The sequence below is a fragment of the Castor canadensis genome, chromosome 16 (assembly GCF_047511655.1).
Source record: "Castor canadensis chromosome 16, mCasCan1.hap1v2, whole genome shotgun sequence".
Classification (NCBI taxonomy): Eukaryota; Metazoa; Chordata; class Mammalia; order Rodentia; family Castoridae; genus Castor; species Castor canadensis.
Window position 1 is genome coordinate 13,704,324 of NC_133401.1, and position 27,200 is coordinate 13,731,523.

The following is a 27,200-nucleotide window of genomic DNA, read 5'->3' on the forward strand; positions in this document are numbered from 1 at the left end:
TATTATTCCTGTTAGGTCTTTCTTTGGACTTGGGATTCTCTGCTATAGAGTTTGAGAACCACTGCTCTAGACCAAGTCTATATTCACATGTGGAAACTGAGGCCCAGAGAGGTGAACAGAGATGCAGGTATTTTAGGGGCTCAAATGCTACCTCCCTGCTCACTGATTATCTGACCCCTCCTCCTATGTGTTTTGAAGCTTTCTTATCCCTTACCCCTTAGTCTTTCCCATTACTTCCAGTCACAGAGTGCTGATTTCCCTTTGGGGAACCCCTTTGCCTCCATCTTACCTCCACCAGCAGACTCCAGGGGTGGACCCTTAGCCCCAGCCAGGCTAAGGGACAGTCCAATCCCCCAGCTAATGGGATTTACTTAGGGATAAGCACATGACTCAAGCTGGCCAATAACAGGATTTCCCTGAGACTACTATGCCTCCCATGTAGCTGGGATTGTAGACATAAGCCACCATGCCTGGCTTATTGGTTGAAATGGGGTCTCACCTGGATGTATATGTACCTGCTCTCCACAAGAGCCAATACATTCTCATCCATATTCATTCTCTCTTTCTCTCTCTGTCTCTCTCTCACCTGGTTCTTTTTGATGTGCTGCTGGACAGCCTGCAAGCCACTGCCTCGCTCTGTCAGCATGGCCAGTGGCAGCCGCTCTTGAACCCATGCCTGGAGATGGAGGAACAGGTTGCAGATTGGGGGGAAACACACTGAGGCCTGCTGTGTCCCAATAACCTCCAAGCCCCGTGCACACAGCATCCAGCATCCTTCGCCTAAGAGCAGGATGAGCCCAGCCACCTCTGTTGACACTCAGTCTTGCTCTCTGCACTGGGGGCAGGTTTTGTTGCCGTTCTCAGACAGAGGTCCTTATATCTTGCCTCCCCAGCAGCTCGGATTGCAAGCATGCATCACAAGGCCCAGCCCAGCACACGCTCATCTTGCTTGCTGGAATTCCCTTCCCGTTCCCTCCCACTCTGAGTCTTCATCGGCTCAGACAATACCTCTTCCAGGAAGCCCTCCTTGAACTTTGACCAGCTTCCTTCTCTAGGGTCCTCCAGTGACTTCAACCACCTTGGGACGCCACTGTCTGGGGACAAGTCTGTTTTTCCCCTTGGACTAGGCCCTCAATGGGCAACAAGTAGGTCTGCCTTGGTCATCTGTGCACCCCGCCATCATCCAGGGATAGGTCTGGGCTCAGACTGATGGAGTGAGTAAGTGAGTGAGTAAGTGAGTGAGTCGTAAGAGAGTGTAGGAACAAAGGATGGGTGAGTGAGTGAGTAAATGACTTCGTGAAGAATTCAGTGAGTTATTGGAGTGAGGACTCAGTGACAGAGTGGGCCAGTCCTCTCCACCCTCCACCAGCCCCGCCCCTTCCCCAGCCTCACCAGCTCGTCATCTAGGTCGTGGGCCACCTGATGCAGCTCCTTGGAAGCCAGCAGCAAGCGCCGGCGCTCCTGCAGCGGCTCCAGCAGGCGCACCAAGCGCTCGCCCACCGCGCTCTGCCGCTCGCCCACCAGCTCCTTGCTCGCCGGCTCCAGCGGCAGCGCGGCCGTCTGCGCCTGCAGCTCTCCCACCTCGCGGTACCACTCCTCCACCTGGGACTCCATAGACTGCGGGGACAGGGGCGGGGGTCAGCGGGCGCTGCCCTCCCTCCCAATCCCGCCGTGGCTCCCCAGTACCAAACCGCTCACCCAGCCCCACCACCGCTCCACTGCGCCCTGGCTCAAGCCACTCCTACAGGACCCTGTTGTACACTAAACTAGTCCCTGCCTTTGCTGCTCCCTCTGCCAGGTCCCTTCTTCCTTGTCCATCTGATTTCAGCTCAAACATTACCTTCTCAACGAGGCTCATCCCGGGTCTAAAAATCTTTAATTTATTAATTTTCAGGGCAACCTTTCCATGTTGATTGTTTCCGTTTTACAGAGGAAGAAATACAGGCCCAGAGAAGTAAGTAATTTAACAGTCAACCTTGACGGAAATCAAAAATAAATACAAAACTTCAGTGATTTGGATGGTTGATGTACCATGAGGGAGTAGATAGGAAGTTCAAAAGCAGACAGGCACGGTGGTACACCACTGTAATCCCGGCTATTCCCCAGACAGAGATTGGGAGGATCCAGGTTCAAGGCCAGCAGAGACAAAAGGTTAGGAGATCCATCTCAACCAAAAACCTGGGCATGATGGAACCCACCTGTCATCCCAGCCATGCAGGGAAGCATAAATAGGAGGACCAAAGTCCAAGGCTGTCCTAGGAAACAACTATCTGAAAAACAACCAAAAGGTGGGGGGAGGGGGAGCAGGGAGCATGGGTCAAGTGGTAGAGTGCCTGCCTAGCAACTTCAAAGTCCCAAGTTCAAATCCCAGTTCTGCCACCCCAAAAACTATACAAAAGCAGCCCCTAAATACATAGGAAAATTAGTATATCTTGTAGCTGACACATCAAGCCCCCAAAGAAAGATGGATTATTTAATGAATGGTCCCAGGCCAACTGGCTAAGCAAATTAGCTGTCTCGCTCCCTCAGCCTTTATCCTGGAAATAGGTCCAGATGGATCAAAGACTTACACAGAGTAAGTAAATCCAGAAGGCACGAGATGAAAACCTGGCCAAATGCTTTGGTAATGTTGGGTGTGAGAAAGCTTAAACACCCTAAAGGGAGAGATTTATAAGTATAACCACATAAAAATCTTGCTGCACTGAGCAAAATTTTATAGATGGACTTAGAAGGCAAACGACAGGCTGGAAAAATACTTGAGAGGTATTGGTGCAGGGAACGAGTTTCTTTAACAATCAGAATTCCACTCTCTCTTTCGTCCTTCTCCTCATTTACCATCATTGAATAATTGTCTTAACTCTGTGCTTTTTTTTTTATTGGCAGTACTGGGGGTTTGAACTCAGGGCCTCATACTTGCTAGGAAGGTGCTCCACACTCCTCCAGCTCATTTTTAACTCTTCAATTTAGAAAACTTCAAACAACCACAAAAACAGAATAGTGCACTCCCATGCACCCATCATTCAACAACTTTGCAAATCTCATATCCCCTCCCTTCTCATTTTTACCATAGTATTTTAACGCCAATCCCAGACATCATTGCAATATCACCTGTAAGTATGTCAGTACAGGTACCTTTTTTTTTTTCTTTTCTTTTTCAGTACTGGGGTTTGCACTCAAGGGTCTCACAGTTGCTAGGCAGGCACTCTACTACTTGAGCCATTCCACCAGTCCTTTTTTTGTGATTTTTTTTTTTTTTTGAGATAGAGTCTCGTAAACTATTTGCTCATGCTGGCCTCAAACCTTGGTTCTCCTGATCTCGGCCTCCTGAGGAGCTAGGATTACAGGTGTGAGCCACAGGTGCCCAACCCCTTGTGTGTTTTTTCACTTGCTCTCCTGCTTCTAGAATATGAACCCCACAAGGGTGGAATTCCCAAGTGCCTAGGACAGTGCCTGGCACACTGTAGACTTCCCTGATAATGTGTTCAGCAGATGAATAAATATCAGAAAAGAAAAAGACTGACCCAGACAGAAATGGGTAGCAGGTGTGAACAGGCAACACACAGAAGAAGAAATAAAAGTAGGAAAAGATGCTCAAATCTCACTAATCAGCAGGTAAAGGCAAATTGACACACTATCCCTTTCTTTTTTGGCGGTATGGAATTTGAACTCAGGACCTCATGCTTGCTAGGCAGGTGCTCTACCACTTAAGCCACTCCGCCAGCATCATGATATCCTTTTCTATCCATTGAAACAGCAAACAATGTAAGAGATGGAGAATATCTAGCCTTGAAAAGACCCAGGGAGATGGGTATAGGGAGCCACCTTTGGTGGTGGCATAAATTGGCAGAGCCTTTTTTGGAAGGCAATTTGGCAGGAATATCAAAATGCAAAGTGTGCATTTGCTGGACCCACTACTTGCACTTCCAGAAATGTTCCTAGAGAACTACTGGTACACACCCACCAAGAGATTTGTCCAAGGATTCATTGTAGCAGAGGTTTTTTTTTTTTTTTTTGCAGTACTGGGGTTTGAACTCAGGGCCTTCACCTTGAGCCACTCCGCTGCCCTTTTGTGAAGGGTTTTTTCGAGATAGGGTCTCACAAGCTATTTGCCCAGGCTGGTTTTGAACCACAGTTCTCCTAATGTCTGCCTCCTGAGTAGGTGGGATTACAGGCGTGAGCCACTGGCAGAGTGGTCTTTTTTTTATCACAGATTTTTTTTAAATTTTATTTTAGTTGGGCCACCTCCTCGGTGATGGGGGAACATTGGAGACAACCTCACTGCTGGTCAGGAGGGAAATAGTTAAACAAATCTGCATGAGCACAGAGTAATAGCCAAGCGTCACTGTGAGAGGAGAAAGGAATTTAGGACGTCCATGTGATATGTATTTGTAGTGAATTGCACGCAAATGAAAATTCCCTGAGTAAAGCAGAAATTAATAACAGGTGACACCTATGGGGGGAAGGGGTGTGAACCAGGATGGAGAGAACATTACATACGATTTTTTATATGGTTTTTTGATGTTTAAGCCATGAAGTTTTTATTTATTCAAATATTTAAACATGAAAAATAAATAAAAACAAAAACATTAAAACCCATATGAAGCCAGGCACCAGTGTCTCACGCCTGTAATCCTAGCTACTCAGGAGGCAGAGATCAGGAGGATCGCAGATCAAAGCCAGCCCTAGGCAACTAGTTTGAGAGACCCTATCTCTAAAAACCCATTACAAAAAAGGGCTGGTGGAGTGGTTCAAGGTGAAGGCCCTGGGTTCAAACTCCAGTACAAAAAAAAAAATCAAAAAAACCACGGGTGCTCTTGTAAATGCATAGAAAAATATCTAAAAGGATGAATGCCAGATTCTAGCTGAGGCTCCTCTTGGTTTGTGGTAACTGGAGATGGATTGAAGGGAGACTTTCTGTTTCACTGAAAACTTCTAGGTTAAAACGGTATTTTACCACAAGAATATGCTTATGTATTACTTGTGTGATTCTAAACAGATGCAGGACAGCTAGAAAAGAAAACAAAATAATAAAGTTAAGAGGTAACAGATTACAGCAAAAGACTGCAACCCAAAATCACAAAAGACAAGGCAAGACTTTTTTTTCTTTTCTTTTTTTTTTTTTTTTTGAGACAGGGTCTGGCTATGCAGCCCAGCCTGGCTTCCAACTCAAGATCCTCCTGATCTCAGCCTTCCTAGTGCTGGGATTATAGAAGTGTACCACCATGCCTGGCTTCCAAGTCAAGATTTTAGTTCTAAAGTTCTGTCGTGTAGAGTTGTTGGTTTTGCCTAACCAATATTCATTCTCTCTCTTTTTTTTTTTATCATGTTATTGTCATGCTGGGGATACACTGTGACATTTACAAAAGTTCTTACAATATATCATAGTTAAATCCATCCCATTCTCTTCCAAGCACCTCAGGTCCTAATTAGTGAAGCCTAGGGTACCAATGTGACCAAGTCTGTCCAGTGAGACTACAGAAAGCACCCTAGACCCTGGGGTTGGATGAGGGACTGCTGATACCTAAGCCAGGCCAGTGAAACCTTCCTAAGGTGCTGATGAAACCCAGGGCCAAGGGTGGCCCGTGAGAACACTGAATCTTCCTGGGCAACTGGGTCAGAGAGGAGCATGTGACCTAAGACAAGCCAATGAAAACTCTTTAAGCTTTTGCTGGGAAAGCATGGGGTTTTCCATGGGGTTCTTAAACTGGTCAGGTGTAGGCCTGGGACACTGAGTGCCAGCTTTCTACCAGGGCAGAAGAGACACAATAAGACCAACACAGAGACATGTAGGGCTCAAAACTAGAGAAATTCCTGAGAACACAATTAGAATAACAAAGCAACCAACTTACACAGCCGAAGTCAATTTGGGTCAGAGTGCTTATGACTTGCACCCTACAGTCCCAACACACACAACGTATGATCTATAGGGTAAAAAAATCAGCCATCAGTTGGGCACTGTAGTGAACATCTGTAATCCCAGCTTCTCGGTAGGCAGTCAGGGAGGATCTTGGTTAGAAGTCAGTCTAGGCAAAAGTTGGTGAGGCCCTGTATCAGCCAATAATCCTGGCGTGGTGGGGTGCACCTGTCATTCTAGCTACAAGGGAAGCCAGGGTACGGGGAGTAAGGTCCAGGCCAGAGGCCCCTGGCAAAAACCTTACCTGAAAAATAACTAAAGCAAAATGAGGGTTGGAGGCCTGGCTCAAGAGGTAAAGTGGTGCCAGGCACTGACGGCTCACACCTACAATCCGAGCTACTCAGAGAGCAGAGATCAGGAAGATCGGGGCAAACAGTTCTCAAGATTCTTATCTGGAAAAAACCCATCACAAAAAGGGCTGGCAGAGTGGCTCAGGAAGTAGAGCAACTGCCTAGCAAGTGTGAGGCCCTGAGTTCAAATCCCAGGACCAAAAACAAACAAAAAGCCAAATCAACCTTTAACAAGTTATACACACGAAAGAGGATACTAAAAAGGCACACTTAGAATTGCAGAAATCAAGGAAGAAAGAGTCAACACAGAAACTCCTTCATTAAGAACGTTTTGTCTACCAAAGCATCACGGTACCAATGAAATTTCTAAATGCGTTAGAATCCAGGAAACCCTCAAAGATGGTTCTGAAATGTCAAGGTAATGATTACCTCCCCAGCCCCTCCATCCACACCAGACAAACGACCCTGTGTCCTGAGACAGAATAGCTCCAGAGACTGACACTTTTCTACCTCCACAAAAAAAACTTTGCACAGGTGCTTTACCACCTGGACACTCTCAGTCCTTTTTACTGTAGTCATTTTTCAAATAGGGTCTCACACTGATGGCTGGACCAGCCTGGACTGTGACCTCCTATGTATGTCTCCCACATAGCTGGGATGACAGGTGCATACCATCCCACCCCACCTTCCAGCTTTTTTTTGGTTAAGATAGGTCTGTGAACTTTTTGCTCAGGCTGGCCTGGAACCTTGATCCTCTCAGTCTCCACCAGAGTAGCTGGGATTACAGCTATAAGCCATGGAGCCCAGCTTTTAAAAAATGCTACGTATTTTGAACACTTTTTGAGTGTAGGTATTTTTTTCCTGCAAATGTGCATAAAGTATTCAGAAATATAATGGCCATTTAAACACACAAAAAGATGTTCAACTTCCTTTACCATTTAAGAAAATGCAGCTGGTGGGGTGGCTCAAGTGGTAGAGCACATTTCTAGCAATTGTGAGGCCCTTTGTTCAAACCCCAGTGTCACCAAAAAAAATTAATGCATACAGCTTTTTTCTCAGAAAGTTTACTTTGAGGACCATTTCCTACAGAAATACTGGCACACAGGCTCAGATGTGTATGACCAAGTTAGGATCCCTGCTGTTACACAAAGGCTGTGAACAGGAGGCTGGTTAAAGACACACTATGGTGCTGAGAGTGTGGCTCAGGGGTAGAACGCTTGCCTAGCATGTGTGAGGTTCTGGGTTTGATTCTCAGCACCAAAAAAAAAAAAATCATCAAACAAACCTGTGGAGTACTATGCAAGTTTTTTTAAATAAATTTTTTATTAGGATATATTCATTATACGAGGGGAGGACTGGGATTCGTAGTGACAATTCTGATTAGACTTATATTGTACATTAGTTACATTGCCCCCATCGTCTCTTCCTTTTTCTTTTTGAGAAGGGTCTCGCTATGTAACCCAGGTTGGCCTTGAACTGGGATCCTCTGGCCTCAGTCTCCCAAGTGCTTGGATTACAGGTATGCACCAACACACCCAGCTTTAGCAACAGTTTAAAAGAACAGGGAGGGGCTGTTGTGGTGCCTCATGCCTGTAATCCCAGCTACTCAGGAGACTGAGATCAGGAGGATCATGGTTCCAAGCCAGCCTGGGCAAATAGTTTAAGGGACCCTATCTCAAAATACCCAACATAAAAATGAGCTGTCAGTGGCTCAAGTGGTGGAGTACCTGAATTCAAACCTCAGTACCACCCTCTTCCCCCGCAAAAAAGTGAGAGCCCATGTCAACAAATAAGCCAGGAGTGTTGGCTTTCATTTGTGACCCCAGCTATGTGGTGGGCATAGGTAGGAGGATCAAGATCCAAGACGAGACATTAAAATCAGAGGATTAGGCCTGAGTAACACATGGCTCAGTGGTTGAGTGCTCGGTCAGCATGTGCAAAGCTCAGGGTTTGAGTCCCAGCACACAAAAAATAAAAAAATCATTAAACAACTAAAACCAAAGGAACTGTAACATGGGCTGCCCTTGAAAAGAGTGCTAAGTGAAGGAAGCCAGACACAAAGAACCACATATTGTACGGATTTTTTGGTGGTACTAGGGCTTGAACTCAGGGCCTACACCTTGAGCCACTCCACCAGTCCTTTATTGTGTTGAATATTTTCAAAATAGGGTCTCATGAACTATTTGCTCCCAGCTGGCTTCGAACCATGGTCCTCTTGAATCCTCCTGAGTAGCTAGGATTACAGGTGTGAGCCACTGGCGCCCAGTTTATATATCAATTTTTTTGAGACAGGGTCTTGCTATAACCCAGCCTGTTCTGGAATTCAAAATCCTCCTACCATTTGTTGGGATTACAGAAGGGCACCACCATGCCCAGTTTACTAATTTTTTTTTAAAGGCAGCGAAGTTTTGAAAACAAATCAAGAGCCTTCTTGCAAAATGGCCTGGGTGCTAGCCACATCATAGGTGGGACCAATTCCTAGGTCAGCCTTATTCCTACTTGGATCCACCTTGCTCCTTCCCAGGTTCCAGTTGTGGAAACTGAGGCTCAGAGGAGCAGACACTGGCCCACAGTAAAATCTTCCAGAGGTAGAATTTGAACCCAGGACCACAGGACTGCAACTCCAAACTGCCTATCACTCTGCTTCTCTATAATTAAACAGTGTGGCTCAGAAAGGTGAGGTCCCAGGCCCTTGGTGACACAGCAGTGGAATGGATTCAAACCCTGGGCAGTATAGCTCAGGAATCTGGACCCTCGGTTACACTGAGCTGGATGCAGAAATGTGAGGCGGGGGGGGGTAGGTGATGGAGGGGGACCAGGTTTCCTTGGGCAGAGAAAGAGCATTGCATGGGGTGTGGTGGGTGGGATAAGGGGCCCCAGGGACTCAGCCCAACAGCTGCAAAGTCTCCAGCACATTTTCTCTGCTTATTCCCCTCAGATGGCAAGAGACCAGCCCCCACCCTCCAAGCAGGAGCTGCAGCTGAGCAGGACCAGCTGGCCCGACCCCCGAGGTCTGGGAAGCAGCAGCTTGGAACTCTACCATCTGGTCCTTACCAGTAAGGAAAGTTGGGCAGGAGGCCACGAGTCAGGGTTCTGGGCCTGGGCCTGGGAGTTGGCATCTCTTCTGTAGGGGCTGAAGAGGGGAACAAGGGGATGAGGACACGAGGGCAAAGGGAGATCAAGGGAGGGTAACAGCCCTGTGTTCAATCCAAAAAGAAGAGAGGGAGGGGGTGGCGGGGAGAGCAAGAGAGAGAGAGAGAGAGAGAGAGAGAGAAGAGAGGGGGAGAACAGGCAGAGAGAGACATACAGAGGTGGAAGCGAAAGAGCACAGCCTGAGGGTGGGGCAGCCAGGACACGGTCCAAGCTGGAAGGCTCAGGCCCTCCCTCCAGCAGACACCCTGGGCCCCAGGGAACAGCAGGACCTTGGGAGGCCCCTCCTGTCCCCAGCACAGCTCCTGAGGCCCAGCTGGGCTCCATCTGGGGCCTTGGCCCGCTAGGTCACTCCCTGTCTTGGGCTCCCTCTGCTGGAGAAAGAGCTGGAGTCCTGTGTGCTGGGACACCCATTGCTGTGACCAAAGGCCAGTCCTTTATCCCATTCAGGCCTCAGCCTCTCCTTTGGACAATGGGCACTCATCTTGTGTTCTGTCTGCCGGTCCTCCCCACGGCACACACACCTGGGGAAGGATGCCCTGCTCCTGTCTTCTGGCTGAAGCCAGAGGTCGCAGATCGTCCCTCTGCCACTTACAAGGCCAACAAGAGGATCCTGAGGCCCACGCTACACAGTTACAGGAAAGATGGGCAAACGCACAGGCCACAGTGCGATGCCAGTTCCCGCCATCAGACTGGGAAAAATCAAAAAGGTCTGTCGGTACCAAATGCTGGCAGTGGTACAGACAACAGGTGCTCCTGCCCAGCGGGGGAGGGAGCATCAGCCATCAGAGGGATGCAGCACAGGACCCAGACAGCCGCAGTGACTACATTTAGTACTGTGTTCATATACCATATGCCACCCCCAAAATACATTTTTTAAAAAAGCAACACAAAGAGGAAATGCCCCAAATTGAATAGGAACAAAACAAATGAAATAACTATGTATCAAATAAATAGTGTAACCAGAGCAAAGGTGTTTATTGGTTTTTTGTTGGTTCTTTTTTGTTGTCGTTTTGCGGTGCTGGGATCTAACCCAGGGCCTCACATATGTTAGGCAAAAGTATTCTGGTACTGAGCCACTAGCCTAATATTTTTTGTTCTTGTTTTGGTTTTTATTTTATTTTATTTTGCAGTACTGGGATTTGAACTCAGGACCTACACCTTGAGCCACCCCACCAGCCCTTTTTTTTGTGATTTTTTTTCCAGATAGGGTCTCACAAACTATTTGCCCAGGCTGACTTCAAACCACAAACCTCCTGATCTCTGCCTCCTGAGTAGCTAGGATTACAGGCGTGAGCCACTGGCGCCCAGCTGTTTTGGTAATTTTTGAGGCAGGGTCTCACTATACAGCCCAGGCTGGTGTAGAACTTGCTCTATAGCCCAGGATGGCTTTGATCTCATGATCCTCCTGCCTTTGTCTCCCAAGTGCTAGGATTTTAGGCAAGAATCACCCCACTGGGCCCAAAGTAATTTTTGAACACAGTATGGCAAAGACATACCTGCAGGTTGTAGACAATTAAAATTAAAGGCCTCACCAGGCGACGATGGCTCATACCTACACTGCTTGATACTTAGAGGCTGAGACTGGGAGGATCACCGTACAAGGCAAAAAGTTTTTGAAACCCCCCATCTCTAAAATAGCCAAAGCAAAAAGACTGAAGCCTTGCGTTCAAATCCCAGTCCCACCTAAATTAATTAAATAAATAAATCAAACATCAAAGACCTCTAAACAAATATTGTATCTAAGATTTGCTGGAGCAGCAATTCTTTTCATCTTCTCAATGTCCACAGGAGGTCAGACGTACTAGTATGACCATTTTACGGAAGCAGAAATTGAGGCACAAAGACACGTAACATCCCCAGGCTGCCCAGCTAGTAAGTTGCAGTCAGGGCGTGGGCCTGGCTCCCATCTGCACCCTTGACCATGATGCCCCAAATCCAGCCCTGCTCACAAGGAGTGGGCTAGCACTAGGGTGTTTGCCATTGCACAGAGGTAGCTGAGGTCTAGAGTGAGAGGCAAAGCCCCCAGCCCCACATCAGAGGGCTAGAGAGCAGTAGGGCCATGACCCAAATCCAGGCCTGCCTGAGTCAGAGTCTGAGCCTTTAAGCTTTTAGCCACTGACATATGCCTTTTTTTTTTTTTTTTTTTAAAAACGGTACTAGGAATCGAATTCAGGATTGAGCTTAGGGCCTTGTGATTGCTGGCAGGTGCTCTACCACTTCAGCTACACTCCCAGCTCTTTTTGCTTTCTCAGTTTATTTTTCAGGTAGGATCTTGCTTTTCCAAGGGCTGGCCTCAGACTGGTCCTGTCTCAATTTCCCAAATAGCTAGGATTACAGGTATGAGTCATCATACCCAGTTGGCTGCTGGGCTTGACTTAAGGGTCTTAGATCCAGTCTGGTGACTATCTCCTTCTAAGACTTCTCCTTCCCCTTCCTCCAGCTGAGGCTCCCAGCTGTCAGGTTCAGTACACTGAACTCCCTATGTCTTCCTCACCTGTTGATCACACCTTTTCAAGACATTCTTTCTGCTGGCAAGGCAGCACACACTTGTAATCCCAGCACTCAGGAGGCTGAGGCAGGAGGATTGGGAGTTCCAGGCCAGTTTGGGCTACATAGTGAGACCACATCTCAGTGAGAGAAAGGGGTGGGGTGGGGACTGACTCTCTGTAAGCCCTCCTCAGATTTTCCTCAGTTGACCGTGACTTCTTTGGGGACACTGACAGTCACAGATCCCTATTTCTTGGGAGCACACCACATCTCACATACTGTGCTAAGCGGCTTCTATTCATGTACAACCTCATCTGACTGTGGGAGGCCCACACAGATAGAGTCTACTTAAGAGGGCAGATGGAGGACTGAAGGTGTGGCTCAAGTGGTAGAGTACCTGCCTATCAAGTGCAAAGCCCTGAGTTCAAACCTCAGTTCCGCCCCCCACCCCCAAAAAGAGGGCAGATGGAGGCTTAGGGGGACACACATGTGAAAATGTGCCTGTACTCTGAACCCAAGCTCTCGTCCCTGAGTCCTCAGGCTGCTTTTACTGCTTGCTCCGCCTCTGTCTGACCGTCTAGGCTGCCAACCCCTCTTATCTCTGCCAACATTCTGGGAGACCTGTAAAAGCAGACTTTGGACTAAGTCACTCTGTGTGTCCACTGCCTGCCCAGTCAGAGGGGGTCCATGTGATCAGTTTCTCAGAGGCCAGCAAGAGAATCACCATGGTTCTCCACTGTAGCCTGGGAGTAACTGAGGAACAGCAGTGGATGGGAGCTACACAAGGTACTGAACAGCCACTTGGTGGCCATATGACCTTGGGCTAACCATGGATCCCTTCTGCACTGTGGCTTTCTCATGGACACATGAGGATGACAGTAGCTTCCTCACAGAGCTGCTGGGCAGAGGTGGGGGTACCAGTGCCTGGCACAGAACATACATCAGGGTTCTCAAAGTATAGTCTGTGGACCCCTGGGATCCCTGGCATATTTTCAAGGTTACGATTTTTTTTTTTGCAGGTACTGGGGTTTGAATTCAGGGCCTCATGCTTGCTGGGCAGGTGCTCTATCACTTGAGCCACTCCACCAGCCCTGCTATATGTTGGGTATTTTTGAGATAGGGTCTCGTGAGATACTTGCCTGGTCTGGCTTTGAACAGTGATCCTCCTGATCTCTGCCTCCTGAGTAGCTAAGATTACAGGCATGAACCATTGGCTCCTGCCCTGACTTTTTGTGGGTTTTTTTTTTTTTTTTTGGCAGTACTTGGCATTGAGCTCAGGACCTTGTGCTTGCTAGGCAGGTGCTCTGTCACTTGAGCCACCTGAGCACCCCATTTCTTTTGCTTTTTAGTTTGTTTTTCAAATAGGGTCTCTCACTTTTTCCCTGGCTGGCCTCAACCATAATCTTCCTAACTCTGCCTCCTGAGTAGCTGGAATTACAGGCATGAACCACTAAGCTGGGATACTGGTTACAATTATTTTTATAGAAACAATAAAGTTTTATTTGCTTTTCTTGCTTTCATTCTCTCCCAAGTGTACAGTAAGGTTTTGCAAAGACTAGATGACCCATGGGACAGTCACAGACTGAATGAGGAGGCAGGTGTGAGAAGCCAGCTCTCCTCTATTCCACACTTGAGTTGCAAAAAATGAAAATGCCAACCTTCTCACTACAGTTTTTTTTTTAATATAGTTGTTCATTAAAAAAAGGGCTATTTGGGCTAAGCTAGGATAGATTTAATACTGTTTTCAAGTGAATAAATAACTTACATATTTCTCCAGTTTCACTCTTCATATGGTAAATATCAGTAGGTCTACTCTACACAGAAGGTCTTTTCTGTTTGTTTGTTTTTTGCAGTACTGGGGCTTGAACTCAGGGCCTTCACCTTGAGTCACTCCACCAGCCCTGTTTTTGTGATGGGCTTTTTCAAGATATGTCTCTTGAACTATTTGCCCAGGCTGGCTTCGAACCATGATCCTCCTGATCTCTGCTTCTTGAGTAGCTAGGATTAGCACCTGGCCACAAAAAGTCTTTGAAGATCAGTGTCATTATGCTTTTATTATTAGGTTTTTTTTTTTTTTTTTGGTGATACTGGGGTTTGAACTCAGGACCTTGCACTTGCTAGGTAGGCACTCTACAAACTTGAGCCACATCTCCAGCCCTTTTTGCTTTGGTTATTTTCCAAATATGGCCTTGCATTTGTTGCCAGGTCAGCCCAGACCGAGATCCTCCTTTGACACTTGTGGCACAGCTGGGAGGACAGGCGTGCACCATCACACCCAGCTTATTGGTTGATACAGGATCTTGAGAACTTTTTGCCACCACACTGAGCTGTTCCCCACCCCCCCACACACACACTGTATACCAAGCAGTTTATAAGCAAAACTAAGCAGGAGAAGCAAAGAGGTGAGAGACCTAGACTTTCTACCCCAAGCAAGGAAATTCACCTCTCAGAGCCTCAGCTTCCCACTGGTCACCATCAGGCATTGTTCCTGGCATATAAAGGCAGGAGCCATTGCACGTGGGGAGGTGAGAAGCACAGCCTACATTCACAGCTCAAACCATTCCACATCAGACCATCATGTCCTAGCATCAGTCTGCTGCCAGGCGGGGAGCAGAGGAAAGCAGACATGTGCCTGTTCTCTAGGAACTCCATTTTGTAAGGCAGATCCTGGATACCCATAAATTTTGGGGCCAGGCCCTTCACTTTCTGTGCCTCAGTTTCTCCACTGGTACAATGGAGGGGGGATAATAATACCAATGTCCTAGGATTGCTGGGAGGGATCAGGGAGAACTCAGCCCAAAGACCAGTAGAGGAAGTGCTCAATGAAGGTCATGGTTCCTCTGCACCCTCATTTCTCTCCACAGGAGACAAGCGTCAGGGTCCTGAGGAAACTTCAGTGTGTGGTTATTTATCTACACCTTCTTAGCCCTGCATCCCTCCTTTCCTTTGTGCCCTTTGCCCTAGGGGTGGTGGCTGCTTCTAACAGCTACTACTAGGACTGCCTCAGTAGTCCCTTTGTGCTCTTCCAGCCTCTTCCACACGTTTGAAATAAACTCCTACATTAAACCCCCTCAGTCTGAAATACTTTCAGTGGGGTTGGACCCTGACCTGCCCCATCGTGGCACAGGGATCCCTCATTGGACCAACCAGGCCATCCATACCTGCAGCCTCTTGAGCTGGCTGTTGACAGTGGCCAGGTCCCCACCAGGGTCCACATCTTGCAGCTGGCTTTCCATGTGAAGAAGCTTCTTGTCCAGCTCAACAAAACTCTGCACCAGCTGGTCTGCCTTGCTGGCCTCGAAGAGCTGCCGTGCCTTGGCCTGGGTGGTGCTCTCCAGCTCTGCCCAACACTGCCGGATCTCACCCAGCTTCTTCCGCACAGAGGCCGCCAGCTCCGGCTTCTCCTGTATCAGTTGCTGGCCCTCCTGCCCCAGTGGTGGATAGCAGATGGGAAGGAAGGGGTAAGCAATTGTGGATGGACAGAGAAATGTGGACACAGAGAGATGCAGGAAAAGAGACAGGAAGTTGGAGACCGAAGGGTAGATCGAGAGATAGGCCCAGAGACAGAAGGAGCCAAGGAAGAACAACAAAAGAGAGACAGACAGACAGGTGTGGGGAGGGAGATGTGGGAAGGAAACAGGAAGAGAGAGATATTCATAGAGTGACAGACACAGAGACATAGAATCAGAACCATGGGAGAGGACCATACAAAAGACAACAGAGAGACAGAGGTAGAAAAAAGAACAAGTGAGGCATGAATGAACTTCCATTAAACCAAAGTCAAGAAGACTGGCTTTGCTATATGTCATCATTCATAGGGTATCAATGATCATTTAAGGGTGTAAGGCCAAGCTAGGTATCTTCATTTGAATTAGAAGAATGGGAGTTTCCAGGGTTTCAGATCTAGGGGTTCAGCCATAATCGGGGGAAGTTTTTGGGTGGGGTGTTGAAGCTTTAATACCTGGCTGGGTTCCTCCAAAACTGAGCTCAAGCACCTTGGTGGCCCAGAGCTACACATTAAAAATAACACCACCAGGGTAATTACAGCCCCTAGATGCCTGGCGTTGTATTACGCACTTTATATGCTCAAAAGCCTAGGGAAATGGCTACATTTATTATTTCCTTAATTTCACTCAGAAGAGTAAACTGAAGCTCAAAAGGGTAACGCAACTCTCCAAGGCCCCACAACTGGTAACAGACTTGACATATTAGAACCCAGGGTTACAAAAATCCAAAGCTCACATTAACCCAGGGCCTCCCAGGGCTTCCCAGTCCATCTCCCTGGCCTTCCATCTTAGATGTCTCAAATGACTTGAAACCAAGCCTGGTGGAGGTTACAGGAAGCGGTGAAATACTTAACATGCAGGAGGCTATGGGCATCATTTGGAAGAGATGCGCCAACTGCGGTCTGAAAGGTAACATGAATTACTCCAGGTCACATAGGTAGGAAGACGTGGAGCTGCTCTGAACCAGTTCAGGGATGTGAGGCCAGCAAGATGGCAGTGGAGGGCACTGGAAGTAAGAGGTGATTCCCTGGAGGCCGGGGCAGAGGGGCCTTCTGCATCCTCACCCTCTCGATCTTCTCCAGCCACTCCTTATTCTGAGCCAGCTCGGCCATGAATGCCTGGTGCCGGAGCCATCTCTTGTGCAGCTTGTGGCTGTCTTCCCGTGTGCCATCCCGCGCCATCAGCATTTTCTCATGGATCCAGCCATCCAGCTGTGCAGGGCACGGTAGGAGGGCTCAGCGCCGCCTCCCCATCCTGTCACAGCCCCCCCCATCGCTGCAGGAAGTCCCAGGTTCAGTGCTGGGCTGCTAAAGTGGGGTGTGTGGGGGGAGGATGAGGGATGGATAAATCTTTGAAAGGGAGGCCTTTATGCTGGGAGTGGGCAACTCAAGCCCTTTCTTGGGTAGAAGATAAATGGAAGGGTCCCCAAACCCCAGATCCTCTGGGTCTAGGGCAGCCCACACTGTCCAATTCAGGACTCCTGAGACAGTCAGCCTCCTTCCACTGGAGGCCAAATAGCCCGCCAAGCAAGCTCTCGAGCCTAATCTAGCTAACCCCCAACTCAGCTCCAGCCCCACCCATAACAAAACTTAAAACTTTTCAATTCAGTCTCAGCTCCCCTAATAAGGACCAATTCAGACTGGGGACATGGCTCAGTAGTACAGCGATTTGCCTAGCAAGCATGAGGCCCTGAGTCCTATCCCCAGTACCACACACACACACACAAAAACCAAAACAGGGCCAATTCAAGACCCTCGCCCATTCCTGAGGTTGAATGAAGCTCCTGTATCTAGCCCAACACCCCAACATGACATCAAACCCCAAACGACCACTCAACCCCTGCCAAGTCTCCAATTTGGAGTACAGCTATCCCCCACAACTGAGTTTCAGTACCCCTACAAGCCCAGAGGCTTCCCTAAATCCAGCCCTTGGAGTCTTTAAGACCCTAGCTCCCCAAACCATGACCAGCTTAAGCCCCCAACCAAAAAGCCAATCCCCCAAATGTGAGCAACAAGGCTCCCAAACCAGCATACCCCAAAATCTAGCCCTAGACTCCCCAGTGTGTGTTAGATCAAACCTCCCAGACTAGCCACCTCCATAGAAAAACAAGACTTGTTCCCCAAGCCACAACCTCTCCGCTCATGGCCGAACCTAGTACCTGGGACGGTTTGCTCCTCCCCTTTCTCCTCCCCCCCTCTAGTCACAAGATCCTCCTCCTCCTCCCTCCTGGAAAAAAAAAAAAAATTCCAGTTCCGCGGCCGCAGCCGCGGTCCTGGGAGGCAGATGCAGTCATAGCCAAGGGCAAATCCCAAACCGACCAAACCCCACCCCACGTCCCTTGAGCATATGCTCTCCAGGGGTCCAGGATAGCTTCACACACACACACACACGCACACACGAGCCAAGTCAAATGCACACACACACACACACACACACACACACACACGCACGCACACACGAGCCAAGTCAAATGCTGAGCCCAACTCAGTTCACAGGTTCCCAGGGTTTACGCAGGGAAGAGTCCAATGGCAACCAGAGACCACAGTAAAAGCAAAGCTCCCTAAAGGAGATGGTACCGGTCCTTAAGGTAAAGTCCCCCGCCCCAAAGTGATTGCCCCCTCTCATCACTGAGGCCAAGGCAGACTCCCCCACAACAAACGCAAAGGCCCTCAAAGTCAGAGTCCCCCAGCCTCAGATCAAATCCAAGACCCATCGCCAAAAGCAGAGCCCCCGAAAAGTGATTCACCCCCATCATCCAAGGCTGACACAGACCCCTCGAGAACCAAAGATGCAAGCCCCAAAAGACTGAGCACCGCCCCCACACTCAGGGCAAGTCTCAAATCCCTTCATTACCCAGAGAAGAGCCTCCTAGAGAGCTTAGGACCCTCTGAACCCTCACGGCAATTTCAGACCACCCTAAGAGTTAGGCTTGGAAGTGCCCCCTCCCCTTTCCCGGGGGCCGGCTCCTCGGTCCCGCCCGCACCAGCACCGCGGACAGCTCCCGGCGTCCTTGCCCCTCCCCCAGGGCGGGGGTCCCGGCGCCTGCCCGGCCCGCCCCCGCCCCCTCCCTCCCTCCCTCCCTCCCGCGGCCCCGCCGGGCGAGCACGCGCCTAAGCCCCCTCCCCCGCCCATGTCGGCGGGGGCGTGCGCCAGCCCCCTCCCCTGGGCGCCCCCGAGACCTGAAGCGGCAGCGGCGTTGGCGGGGCGTCCCTGCGGCGGGCGGGCGGGCACTCGCCCCTTCACTGCGACGGCGGCGGCAGCGGCGGCGACGGCTGAGGCTTCGGCGGACGCGCGCCCCCTCCCTCGCCCCCGCGCCGCGGCCACGCGCCCGCCCGCGCGCGCCCCCTGCCTGCCTCTATGCTCGCCTCCTTGCGGGGCCCTAATTGGGGTGAGGGAGTAATCATCAACCACCCTCCCTGACTTTGGGGTTGGGGGGCTTTTACGCTATCTCAGATCACTGCTACTTGGTCCAGAACAATCTCACGACGGGGTGGGGGGCACGCTGGACCAAATCTAACTGCGCTGGGACGAGGGGCCCTGAGACCCGGGCTATCTCAGCTATGTGAGGGTAGGGACTATGAAGGGGGACTAAAAGGATCTCCCGAGTATCTCTAATGGGAAGAGGCTCGGGTTCGTGGCTACTGTACTGCATGCAGATAGGGAATATGGGAAGAGGGACCTAGAACATCTCTTACAATACTTCAGTCCAGAACATCTCCAATGGGAGAAATGGGGGCCAGGCGACCCATCTCTAACAGGCTTGAGCCCCAACATCCTCAAGGGATGCTCTTGTTTATTGTAAATGTGGGAAAAACAATCACCCATAGGTTTTTCTACATGGAGAGGCTCAAGCCATGTTTAGTTGGGGTGGGAGGAAGGAAGAAACCTGGTTTCGGAACCATCTTTAGTTGGAGGAAACAGGTACTGGTTCAGCATGGGGGGGAATCCTTGGTCCCTCAGATGGATGAACTAGGGGCCAAGACCGTCTCTGTTCGGGGGTTAGGAAAATACTTGTCCATCTCTGATGTGATAGGAGTCTAGAACAGTTCCTATGGAATACGGGGAAGGAGGAGGAGGAGGCAGCGAGTCTCCTGAACTGTCGCTAACGGGCAAAGAAGCCTGTATCATCTCGAATTTGGGGCGACCCCTGTGTGTGTGTGGAAGTAGGGGCTTGATTCCCGGACACTTTTAAAGTGGCAATGGCTTGATTCGGAGTCATGCGTAACCGAAGCTCCACCCCTCTTCTGGAGCACAGCGCTTCTCACAAACCTCTAGAGAGAAGGGTGAGATCAGCGCTCGTCCCCGCGGAACCCGTAGGCGCGGACGCGCGCCGTTGCCATAGGCATCCGGGGCCCCTCCCTTCTACCAGGGAGCCCGCGTAGGCGGGCAGGGACCTGCGGAGCATGCGCACTGACACCGGGATACGCGCGCCTCCTGGCGGCACAGAGAGGGCATCGCTCTGCGACCCACTTAGACGGGGCGTCCCCGCCCCCACCTCTGCTATGGAGCAAGTCCCTCTTAGGAAAGGGGGAATCACTGTCCTCAGTCCAGCTGGAGGTCCTACCTCGTGGCAGTCTCGGAGGAAGTGCTGCAGCTCAAGCTGGTCATATAGCTTCTGCAACCACTGCTGGGCCTGTAGCTGGTTTTCTTGGCTCCTGGTGACAAGGAGAAAGGGCTAGGAGAAGCCCAGGTGCTGGCAGAAGGACTGACTGTAAGGACCTCGGGCTGGGTAGGGGCAGGGAAGAGAGGAGGAGGAGAGACCATGGTGGCAATGTGGGGAGAAACAAGACATTAATGGGACAGAGCCAGAGACCAGGCTGCAGAGGGGCAAAGAGATACAGAGAAGGGAGGGGGTGTTAGAAGACAGACAGACATGATGAGAGAGATACCCTTACAGAGACAGAAAAAGACAAACCCTGGGAGATGAGAGAATAAGGGATACTCAGAGACAAAAACTGAGAGACGTGCAGGAGAGAGCACACGCGAGAGGAATACAGGGCCAGAGATAAAAAGATAAACAGAGACCTCAAGGGGAAATGATTGACAAGAGACTCAGAGAGATAAAAGCAAAGAGAAAGAGACAATGGGGAGATGGAGCCAGAGAGATACAGAGAGAGAAACAAAGGGCTGGGGATGTAGCTCAGTGGCAGAGTGCTTGCCTAGCAGTGCAAGGCCCTAGATTAGAGCCCCAGCCCCTACACACACACACACACAATGAAAGGAGACAGAGGGTCAGGAGAAGGCTATCCCAAGGAGGGACAGGCAGCAAGGTGGCAAGATGCCATCAGCAAGACACAGTCTGACACACAGACAGGAGAGGGGTAGTAGAGTAGTAGAGAGAGAAGAGAACAGGTATAGGGAAAGGTGGCAATGGGATCCACAGGGAGGCTGGTGTGGTACACCACAGGAACGATTAGGCCCTTGGCCTCAATGCACTGGCCAGGCAGGAACAAGGACTGGACGTCCCAACATCCCAGTCCTGGGGAGCCAGGCCTCCTGTGCCCACATCAGCTTGAGTTCATGCCAGTTCTGTTGCCCTCTCCCCCAGGGAGAGGGAACAAAGAGACAGATGGAGAATGAGACTATCCCCAACCCCAGGTCCCCCTCCAAGCCCCTCCTGACTTTCCAGCCCCGCACCCCCCCACACACATACACCACTCCTTTTCCTCAGTCTGCTGTAAGCCTGTTGGCCTCCCCACTGTGTCTTAAACAAACTGCTTCCACCTCAGGGTCTTGGCACTGGCCGTCCCTCTTCCTGGAATGGCCTTTCTTTTCCCAATGTCTAGTTAAATGTCCCCTTCTTGGAGAGGTCCTTCCTTTCTGGTTTCCTTTCCTTCTTCAGTTTTCTCCTGGGCACTTCTCACTATCTGACACACTGTGTGTGCTCTCTGTCTGGTCCATCTCCCACACTGCAATTATACTTTTGAAAAGGCAAGGATTTTTGTTTTGCCCATAGCTGTATGCTCCATGCCTAGACAAGGATCCAGCACACACTAGGTGCTTAATATGTTTTTTACTGAATGAACAAAGAATGGATGAATGAATGCAAGAGAGATCAGAGATGAGAGAAACAAAAATAAAGTGTCTAAGAAAGAGAGGATGAGGCAGAAGAAAAGGCAGACAGGGTTAGAGATGCAGACAGAAGGAGAGGAAAGCAGAGCAGGAGGAGAAGAGCAGGAAACAGACACAGAAATAGATAGATGGAGGCAGAGACAGGGCATGTAAGAGACAGTTCCAAACAGACCCAGAGGTAGAGCAGCAAAGACCCAATAGGAGCAAACAAAATAGGGACGGCCTCCTGATGAGCTAGGTAGCCAGGGAATAGGAACTGAGCTGGCATCAATCCCTCTGGGCTGTTTGTTACCAGCCAGATCCACAAGCTGAGTCCCAGGAGGAGGAAAGGCCTCCCTCTGTGATTCTGGGAAAGCATCAAGGCTCCAATCCCGGCTGTGCCACTTCCTGTCTGGGACCATGGGCAAGTGAATTTCACATGCCAAGTGCAGCTAAGGAGAGCATGTCACACACATGGACCTGGTTCCAGCCAGCTGAGGTGCAGAAAGACTGTGACTCCCCCTCAATCTCACAGGTTGAGGGCTGGAGCTGAGACAAGGATGTGACCTGTCTGACTCCAGGCCTCCACAACCCAACTCTGCAGGGTGCTGCCCCCTCGTAGGTGAAAAGCCCTCCCTATCTGTCCACGGGGTAGAAATGTGCCCCTAGACAAGCAAATGTCCTGGGGTAGAGGTGCAGAGATTGGGTCAGTCTCAATCCTTGCTGGGTTCCCCACCTCGCCCAGCACAGAATTGGGATAGACACCCTGTCTGGGCTCCTACAGCCCTCTGTACTTCTCCCATCCAGGCTCTGACCCCTCCGGGTCATCCTTGTCAGATAGAGGGGGACATCTGTGAGGCAGGAGTCATGTCCTGGCCTGGTCGCTGCTGTGTGCCCTGAATTGCCCTGCACAGCCTGGAACAGAGGTTGGGCTCACTCAGTATGTGTGTGACTGACTGAAGTCTGTGACACTAAACAATAGAATGAATGGAGTAATTTATGAATGACTGAAAAGGAAGGAATGAGAGAGTCACGGAATGACAGTCCCCTGGGCCACTCCTGTTCATCCTGCAGAGCATGGTATATAGAAGATGCTCAAGAAATGTGGGACAGAGGCCTGGCGTGTTGGCACACACCTGTAATCCCAGTTTCTCATGAGGTGAAGGCAGGAGGATCTCAGTCCAAGGCCAACCCCAGGCAAGAATGTGAGACCCTCTCAAAAAATAACTTATGCAAAAAGGGCTGGGGGAGCCAGGTACTGGTGGCTCATGTCTGTAATCCTAGCAACTTGGGAGGCTGAGATCGGGAGGATCGAGGTTCGAGGTCAGCTGGGCAAATAGTTATAGACCAATCTCCAAAATAACCAGAGCAAAATGGACTGGAGTTGTGGCTCAAGCAGTAGAGCACCTGCTTTGCAAGTGTGAAGCCCTGAGTTCAAACCCCAGCTGCTCCCCACTCCCTCAAAAAAGGGCTAAGGGTAGTAGTCCAAGTGGTAGAGTTTCTGCCTAGCATGTAGGAGGACCCTGAATTCAAACCCCATTACTGCCAAGGAAAAGAAAAAAAGAAAGAGAAATGTAGACCTGGAGAGGGTAGCACTAGAAGATGTTTTTGCATCTTCAGGGTCAGGATTCTTATAGCAATTTCCTTTAGACACCACCAGCCTTGTCTCAGATTAATATGGGCAGGGGGGGAAAGAGGCCTGAGGCCAGATTAGAAAAGGAGCTGAGGTTTCAGGGCTGTGGTGTAGAGCAAAGTGACAGTTATGTTTCCCACTGGAAGACAGACAGAGGGACACTGGTCCTTCTTCTAGCCTGGGTTATGTCAGGAGAGTCAGAGGACCAGAGAGGCAAAATCTGGGGTCACCAGAGGACAAGACACACTGAAAGAGAAAAAGGTGGACCTAGGTGGGCTTGATAGTGCACAGCTGTAATCCCAGCTACTCCAAAGGTGGAGGTAGAGGTCTGAGAGTTGAGGCCAGCCCTGGCAAAGAAAATGGGGGGGTGGGGAGGAAGTGGCACAATGTATACACATGTAAGTAAATGTAAAAACAATAACATTTAAAAAATAAAAACAAAAGGGCTGGGGGCATGGCTCAAGTGGTACAGCTCTTGCCTAGCAAGCATGAGGTTCAATCCCCAGTACCACACACACACACACACACAAAACTAGACCTAAACAAGGTCCTAGAACGGTCCCTCCATAACAGCTAAGATCTGGGGAAAGGGTAGTGTTGTTTTGTTTTTTGCTTTGCTTTATTTGGTGTTTTTTGTTGTTGTTTGTTTACTTGGTTTGGTTTGGTTTTTTGTGGTGCTAGGTTTTGAACTCAGGGCCTACACCTTGAGCCACTCCACCAGCCCTATTTATTGTGATTTTTTTTTTTTTCCGAGACAGTCTTGAAAACTATTTGCCCAGGCTGGCTTCAAACCTCAATCCTCCTGATCTCTGCCTCCTGAGTAGCTAGGATTACAGGCGTGAGCCACTGGCGCCCAGCTTTGGTTTGCTTTTTTTGAGACAGTCTCATTATGTAGTCCAGGATAGCCTCAAACTAGAGATAATCCTGCATTAGTCTCCTGAATCCTGGGATTATGAGAATGTGCCAGCACGCTCGGCTGGTGGTACTGTTTTGTTGAGGCCTAAAATAGTGCCTCACACATGGTAAATGCTTGATTAGTGCATGGACAAAGAAGGCAGTGGGGACAGATGGTGAGAGCAGCAGAGAGTAAAGCGCAAGAGAAGCGTGAAGGAGACTCACAGACACGTGGGCAGCAGGCTTCCTGGAGAATGGGTGGCTGGGGCCAGGCAGGGGACATCACTATCCTATCTGGAAAGCTGGAGAGCTCCAAGGCCAGCCTGGGGAAAGGTAGCTGGGATTTGGGAGTTGGGGGATCCCAGAGCTACCAGGGAAGGTTCAGGGCAAGATGGCAGAGGCAGAGAGCATCTAGCCTAGGTCCAGCTCTCCTGTGCTGTGGGCAGGCTTTTGAGAAACTTCTCACTGTATATTTTCTGTATTTTTTGTGTTTGCAAGCTTCTGTTCCTTTCCCACAAAATATCCAATTAAAATCAAATCTAAAACAATATGGGATTAAATAAAAACCAGAGAGAAGCAGAAAACAGTGTTGGAAAGACAGATTCTGGCCTCCCTTGCCCCCTCCCATGTGCCCAGATCCATCTCCTAAGCCCCCAGGTCTGGGGACCTACTTTTCCAGCAGCCGGACCACGGCCTCCTGGGCCTGCTCCCCGTAGACGTTGCCCTGCCGCAGCAGGCTCTCTGCGGCCTGCACAGCCACCTGCATCTTCTGCTGGTTCAGCTCCATTGTGGTGAGAAAATCCCTGTGTCTTTTCATCGCCTCTTCTACTGATTCCACTGTGCCTGGGAGCTCTGCACCAGACAGTGCCACCTCCTGGGAAATAGAGGGGGCACAGGTCAACCTCCTTCCATTCCAGGACCTGGGAGAGCCTGCCAACTGGCTTCTATCACTCTTCTCCCTGCTGGCAAAAATGGTCTTGCCTCAGGGCCTTTGCACATGCTGGTCCCTTTCTCTGCCTGGCAGTCTGTCCTTCCAAGTACCCCCATGACTGGCTCCTTCCCTTTCTTCATGTCTCTGACCACCCTACCAAAACCATCAACCCTCTTCTCAGCCACATCTCTTTACCCTACTTTGTTATTCTCCTACCATATACCTGGCATATTTTTTGCTTGTTTGTTTTTTGGAGAAAGTGTCTCGCTAGATAGCTCAGGCTGGCCTGGAACTCTCCATCCTCCTGCCTCAGGCTCTTGAGTGCTGGGATTACAGGCGTGAAACACCACGCTCAACATCTCTGACATATATTTGCATATATATATGCATATATATGTGCATTTGTTTGTGTACCATACACACACACACACACACACACACACACACACACTCACACTAACTAGAATGTCAACTATATTAGGGTCTCATCTTGTGATTTGTTTCTTGAGATGTGCTCAGCAGTGAGGGAACACTCAGGAAATATATGATTAATTGATGAGGACAGAAATGGGTGCTGTGCAACCTCAAGAAAATTCTTTTCCTCTCTGAGGTTAATTTTCTAAATGGATACTAGTAAAATGGACACTAGAAATGGTCTCTTAAGGCCACCGCAGCTCCATATTTAGTATAAGCTCATGATTCAGAAGCTCTCTGTCACTCGTCTCCAGATAATCCTCACACTGGGTGAGCGTCCCTTACACAACAGCATAGGAGATCATCTAAGATGGCTCCAAACGCTGGTTCCTCCTTTTGGGCAACCTGAACAACTGGGTGTTCTATCACTCAAATCCTCACATTTGGTTTCCCTTCCAGAATGATCTTTGTCCCCAGATAATCACCGCAGGTGGCTCAAGCTAGAAACAATCACCCTCTCCAGAAAATCTACAATTGTCTCCAAAATGAAGATAATTTGCGGACTTCGGCATCCACAACTATTTAATCCACATCTACTGCCCCCCCCCAAAAAAAACCTCTCAGCGTGCCATCGACCTCCATAAATTTGGGAGGAGGGTTTACTGGGAATTGAACCCAGGGCCTCACACATGCTAGGCAAGCGCCGGACCACTCGAGCCACGCCCCCGTCCTCCCTGCAGAATCTTACGCCTTTGACATCTCCCCCGGGGTCATCTGCCACCTTCCTTAGGACACCAACCCACCCCGCCATCACAAACTCGCACTGGATGATCTAAAACTGAGTTTTCCGGATAAATGGGTCCCTCCCTCCGAATTCCCACCCACTTCAGATAAGCCACGACCCCAGTGGTCCCGGCGACCACCCCTTCCCTGCTAGCGGCCTAGGATCCCCCACTCCCAGTGTCCCCAGCTGGCACCTGGTTGCGCAGCACGGCGAGCGCCTGGCGAAGGTCGCGCAAGAAGAGCTGGTAGACGTGCGCCTGGACCAGCGCCTCCCTGCGCGCCTCCCACAAGCCGAGCAACTTGTGCCAGCCTACTTCGAGGTGTGGCAGCCACTCGTCGAGCGCCAGTCCTGGGCCCAGCTCGGCGCCGTCGGCCGCCAGCAGCGCCTCGCTGGCTGCCACGATGCGCGCATAGTCCTCCTCGCGCTGATCCACCTCCTCCTTGAGCGCCGCGTGGCGCGCCAGCAGCGCGTCCGCCTCCTCCAGGCTACCGGGCAGGGGACCCTCGACGCCGCCCGCCGCCTCTTGGGCGCGCACGAGCCAGTCCAGGAACGCGTCCAGGTCGTGCAGGAAACGCTGCAGGCGCCCGGCCGCCGCCACCGCCTCGCCGCAGGCCTGCGCCGAGCTGGCCAGCGCGCCCCACTCGGCGCCCAGCTCCTCCGCGCCCTGGTGCAGCCGTGCCGCCTGCGCCGGGAAGCGCTCCGCCAGCAGGGCTGCCTCCTCCAGAAGGGCCGCCTGGCGTGGCTCGAGCGCTTGCAAAGCGGCCTCCAGGCCACTAAGGCGCCACTGCAGGGCGCCGCCCGCGCGGGGCGCGCTCTCCACCGCTCGCCGCTTCTCGCGCACCTGGGCGCGCACCTCGGCCACTTCCAGCACGTGGTTCTCCACCAGCAGCACGGCGCTCATCTCCTCCTTGCGCTGCTCCACCAGCTCCACGATGCGGTTCCACCTGCGCAGGACAAAGAGGGTGACTCCTCTTGGGTGTGGGGGAACCCAACCTCCCAGGGAAGAAGCGAGGCCACTACGTTACCTTGGGAAAGTCACTTTATCTCTCTGAGCCCCTTTCTGCCTGTGTAAAATGAGACCCGCACCCAGCACGCTGCTTAGAGCAGCGGTTCTCGACGTAATACATAATACGATCGAGCACA

General features: G+C 50.4%; 1 protein-coding gene across 4 annotated transcripts in view; it reads right to left on the reverse strand.

Annotated features, from left to right (window-relative positions):
- Sptbn4 (spectrin beta, non-erythrocytic 4) overlaps positions 1-27,200 on the reverse strand; it is a 75,601-nt gene that overhangs the window by 18,573 nt on the left and 29,828 nt on the right. For 2 of the 4 annotated variants that reach the window (XR_012442493.1, XM_020166916.2), the window contains exons 16-22: positions 26,251-27,001; positions 24,600-24,802; positions 19,915-20,005; positions 16,415-16,561; positions 15,006-15,269; positions 1,393-1,617; positions 587-676 (exon numbers count right to left, since the gene is read on the reverse strand). Coding sequence is in view for 3 of the 4 variants with exons in the window: in XM_020166916.2 (XP_020022505.2) it covers positions 587-676; positions 1,393-1,617; positions 15,006-15,269; positions 16,415-16,561; positions 19,915-20,005; positions 24,600-24,802; positions 26,251-27,001 (1,771 nt within the window). In the remaining variant the exon portion in view is untranslated. Of the gene's footprint in view, positions 1-586; positions 677-1,392; positions 1,618-15,005; positions 15,270-16,414; positions 16,562-18,203; positions 18,336-18,529; positions 18,629-19,914; positions 20,006-24,599; positions 24,803-26,250; positions 27,002-27,200 lie in introns of those variants that run through there. The other 2 variants (XM_074057129.1, XM_074057130.1) reach the window with 2 other exon arrangements.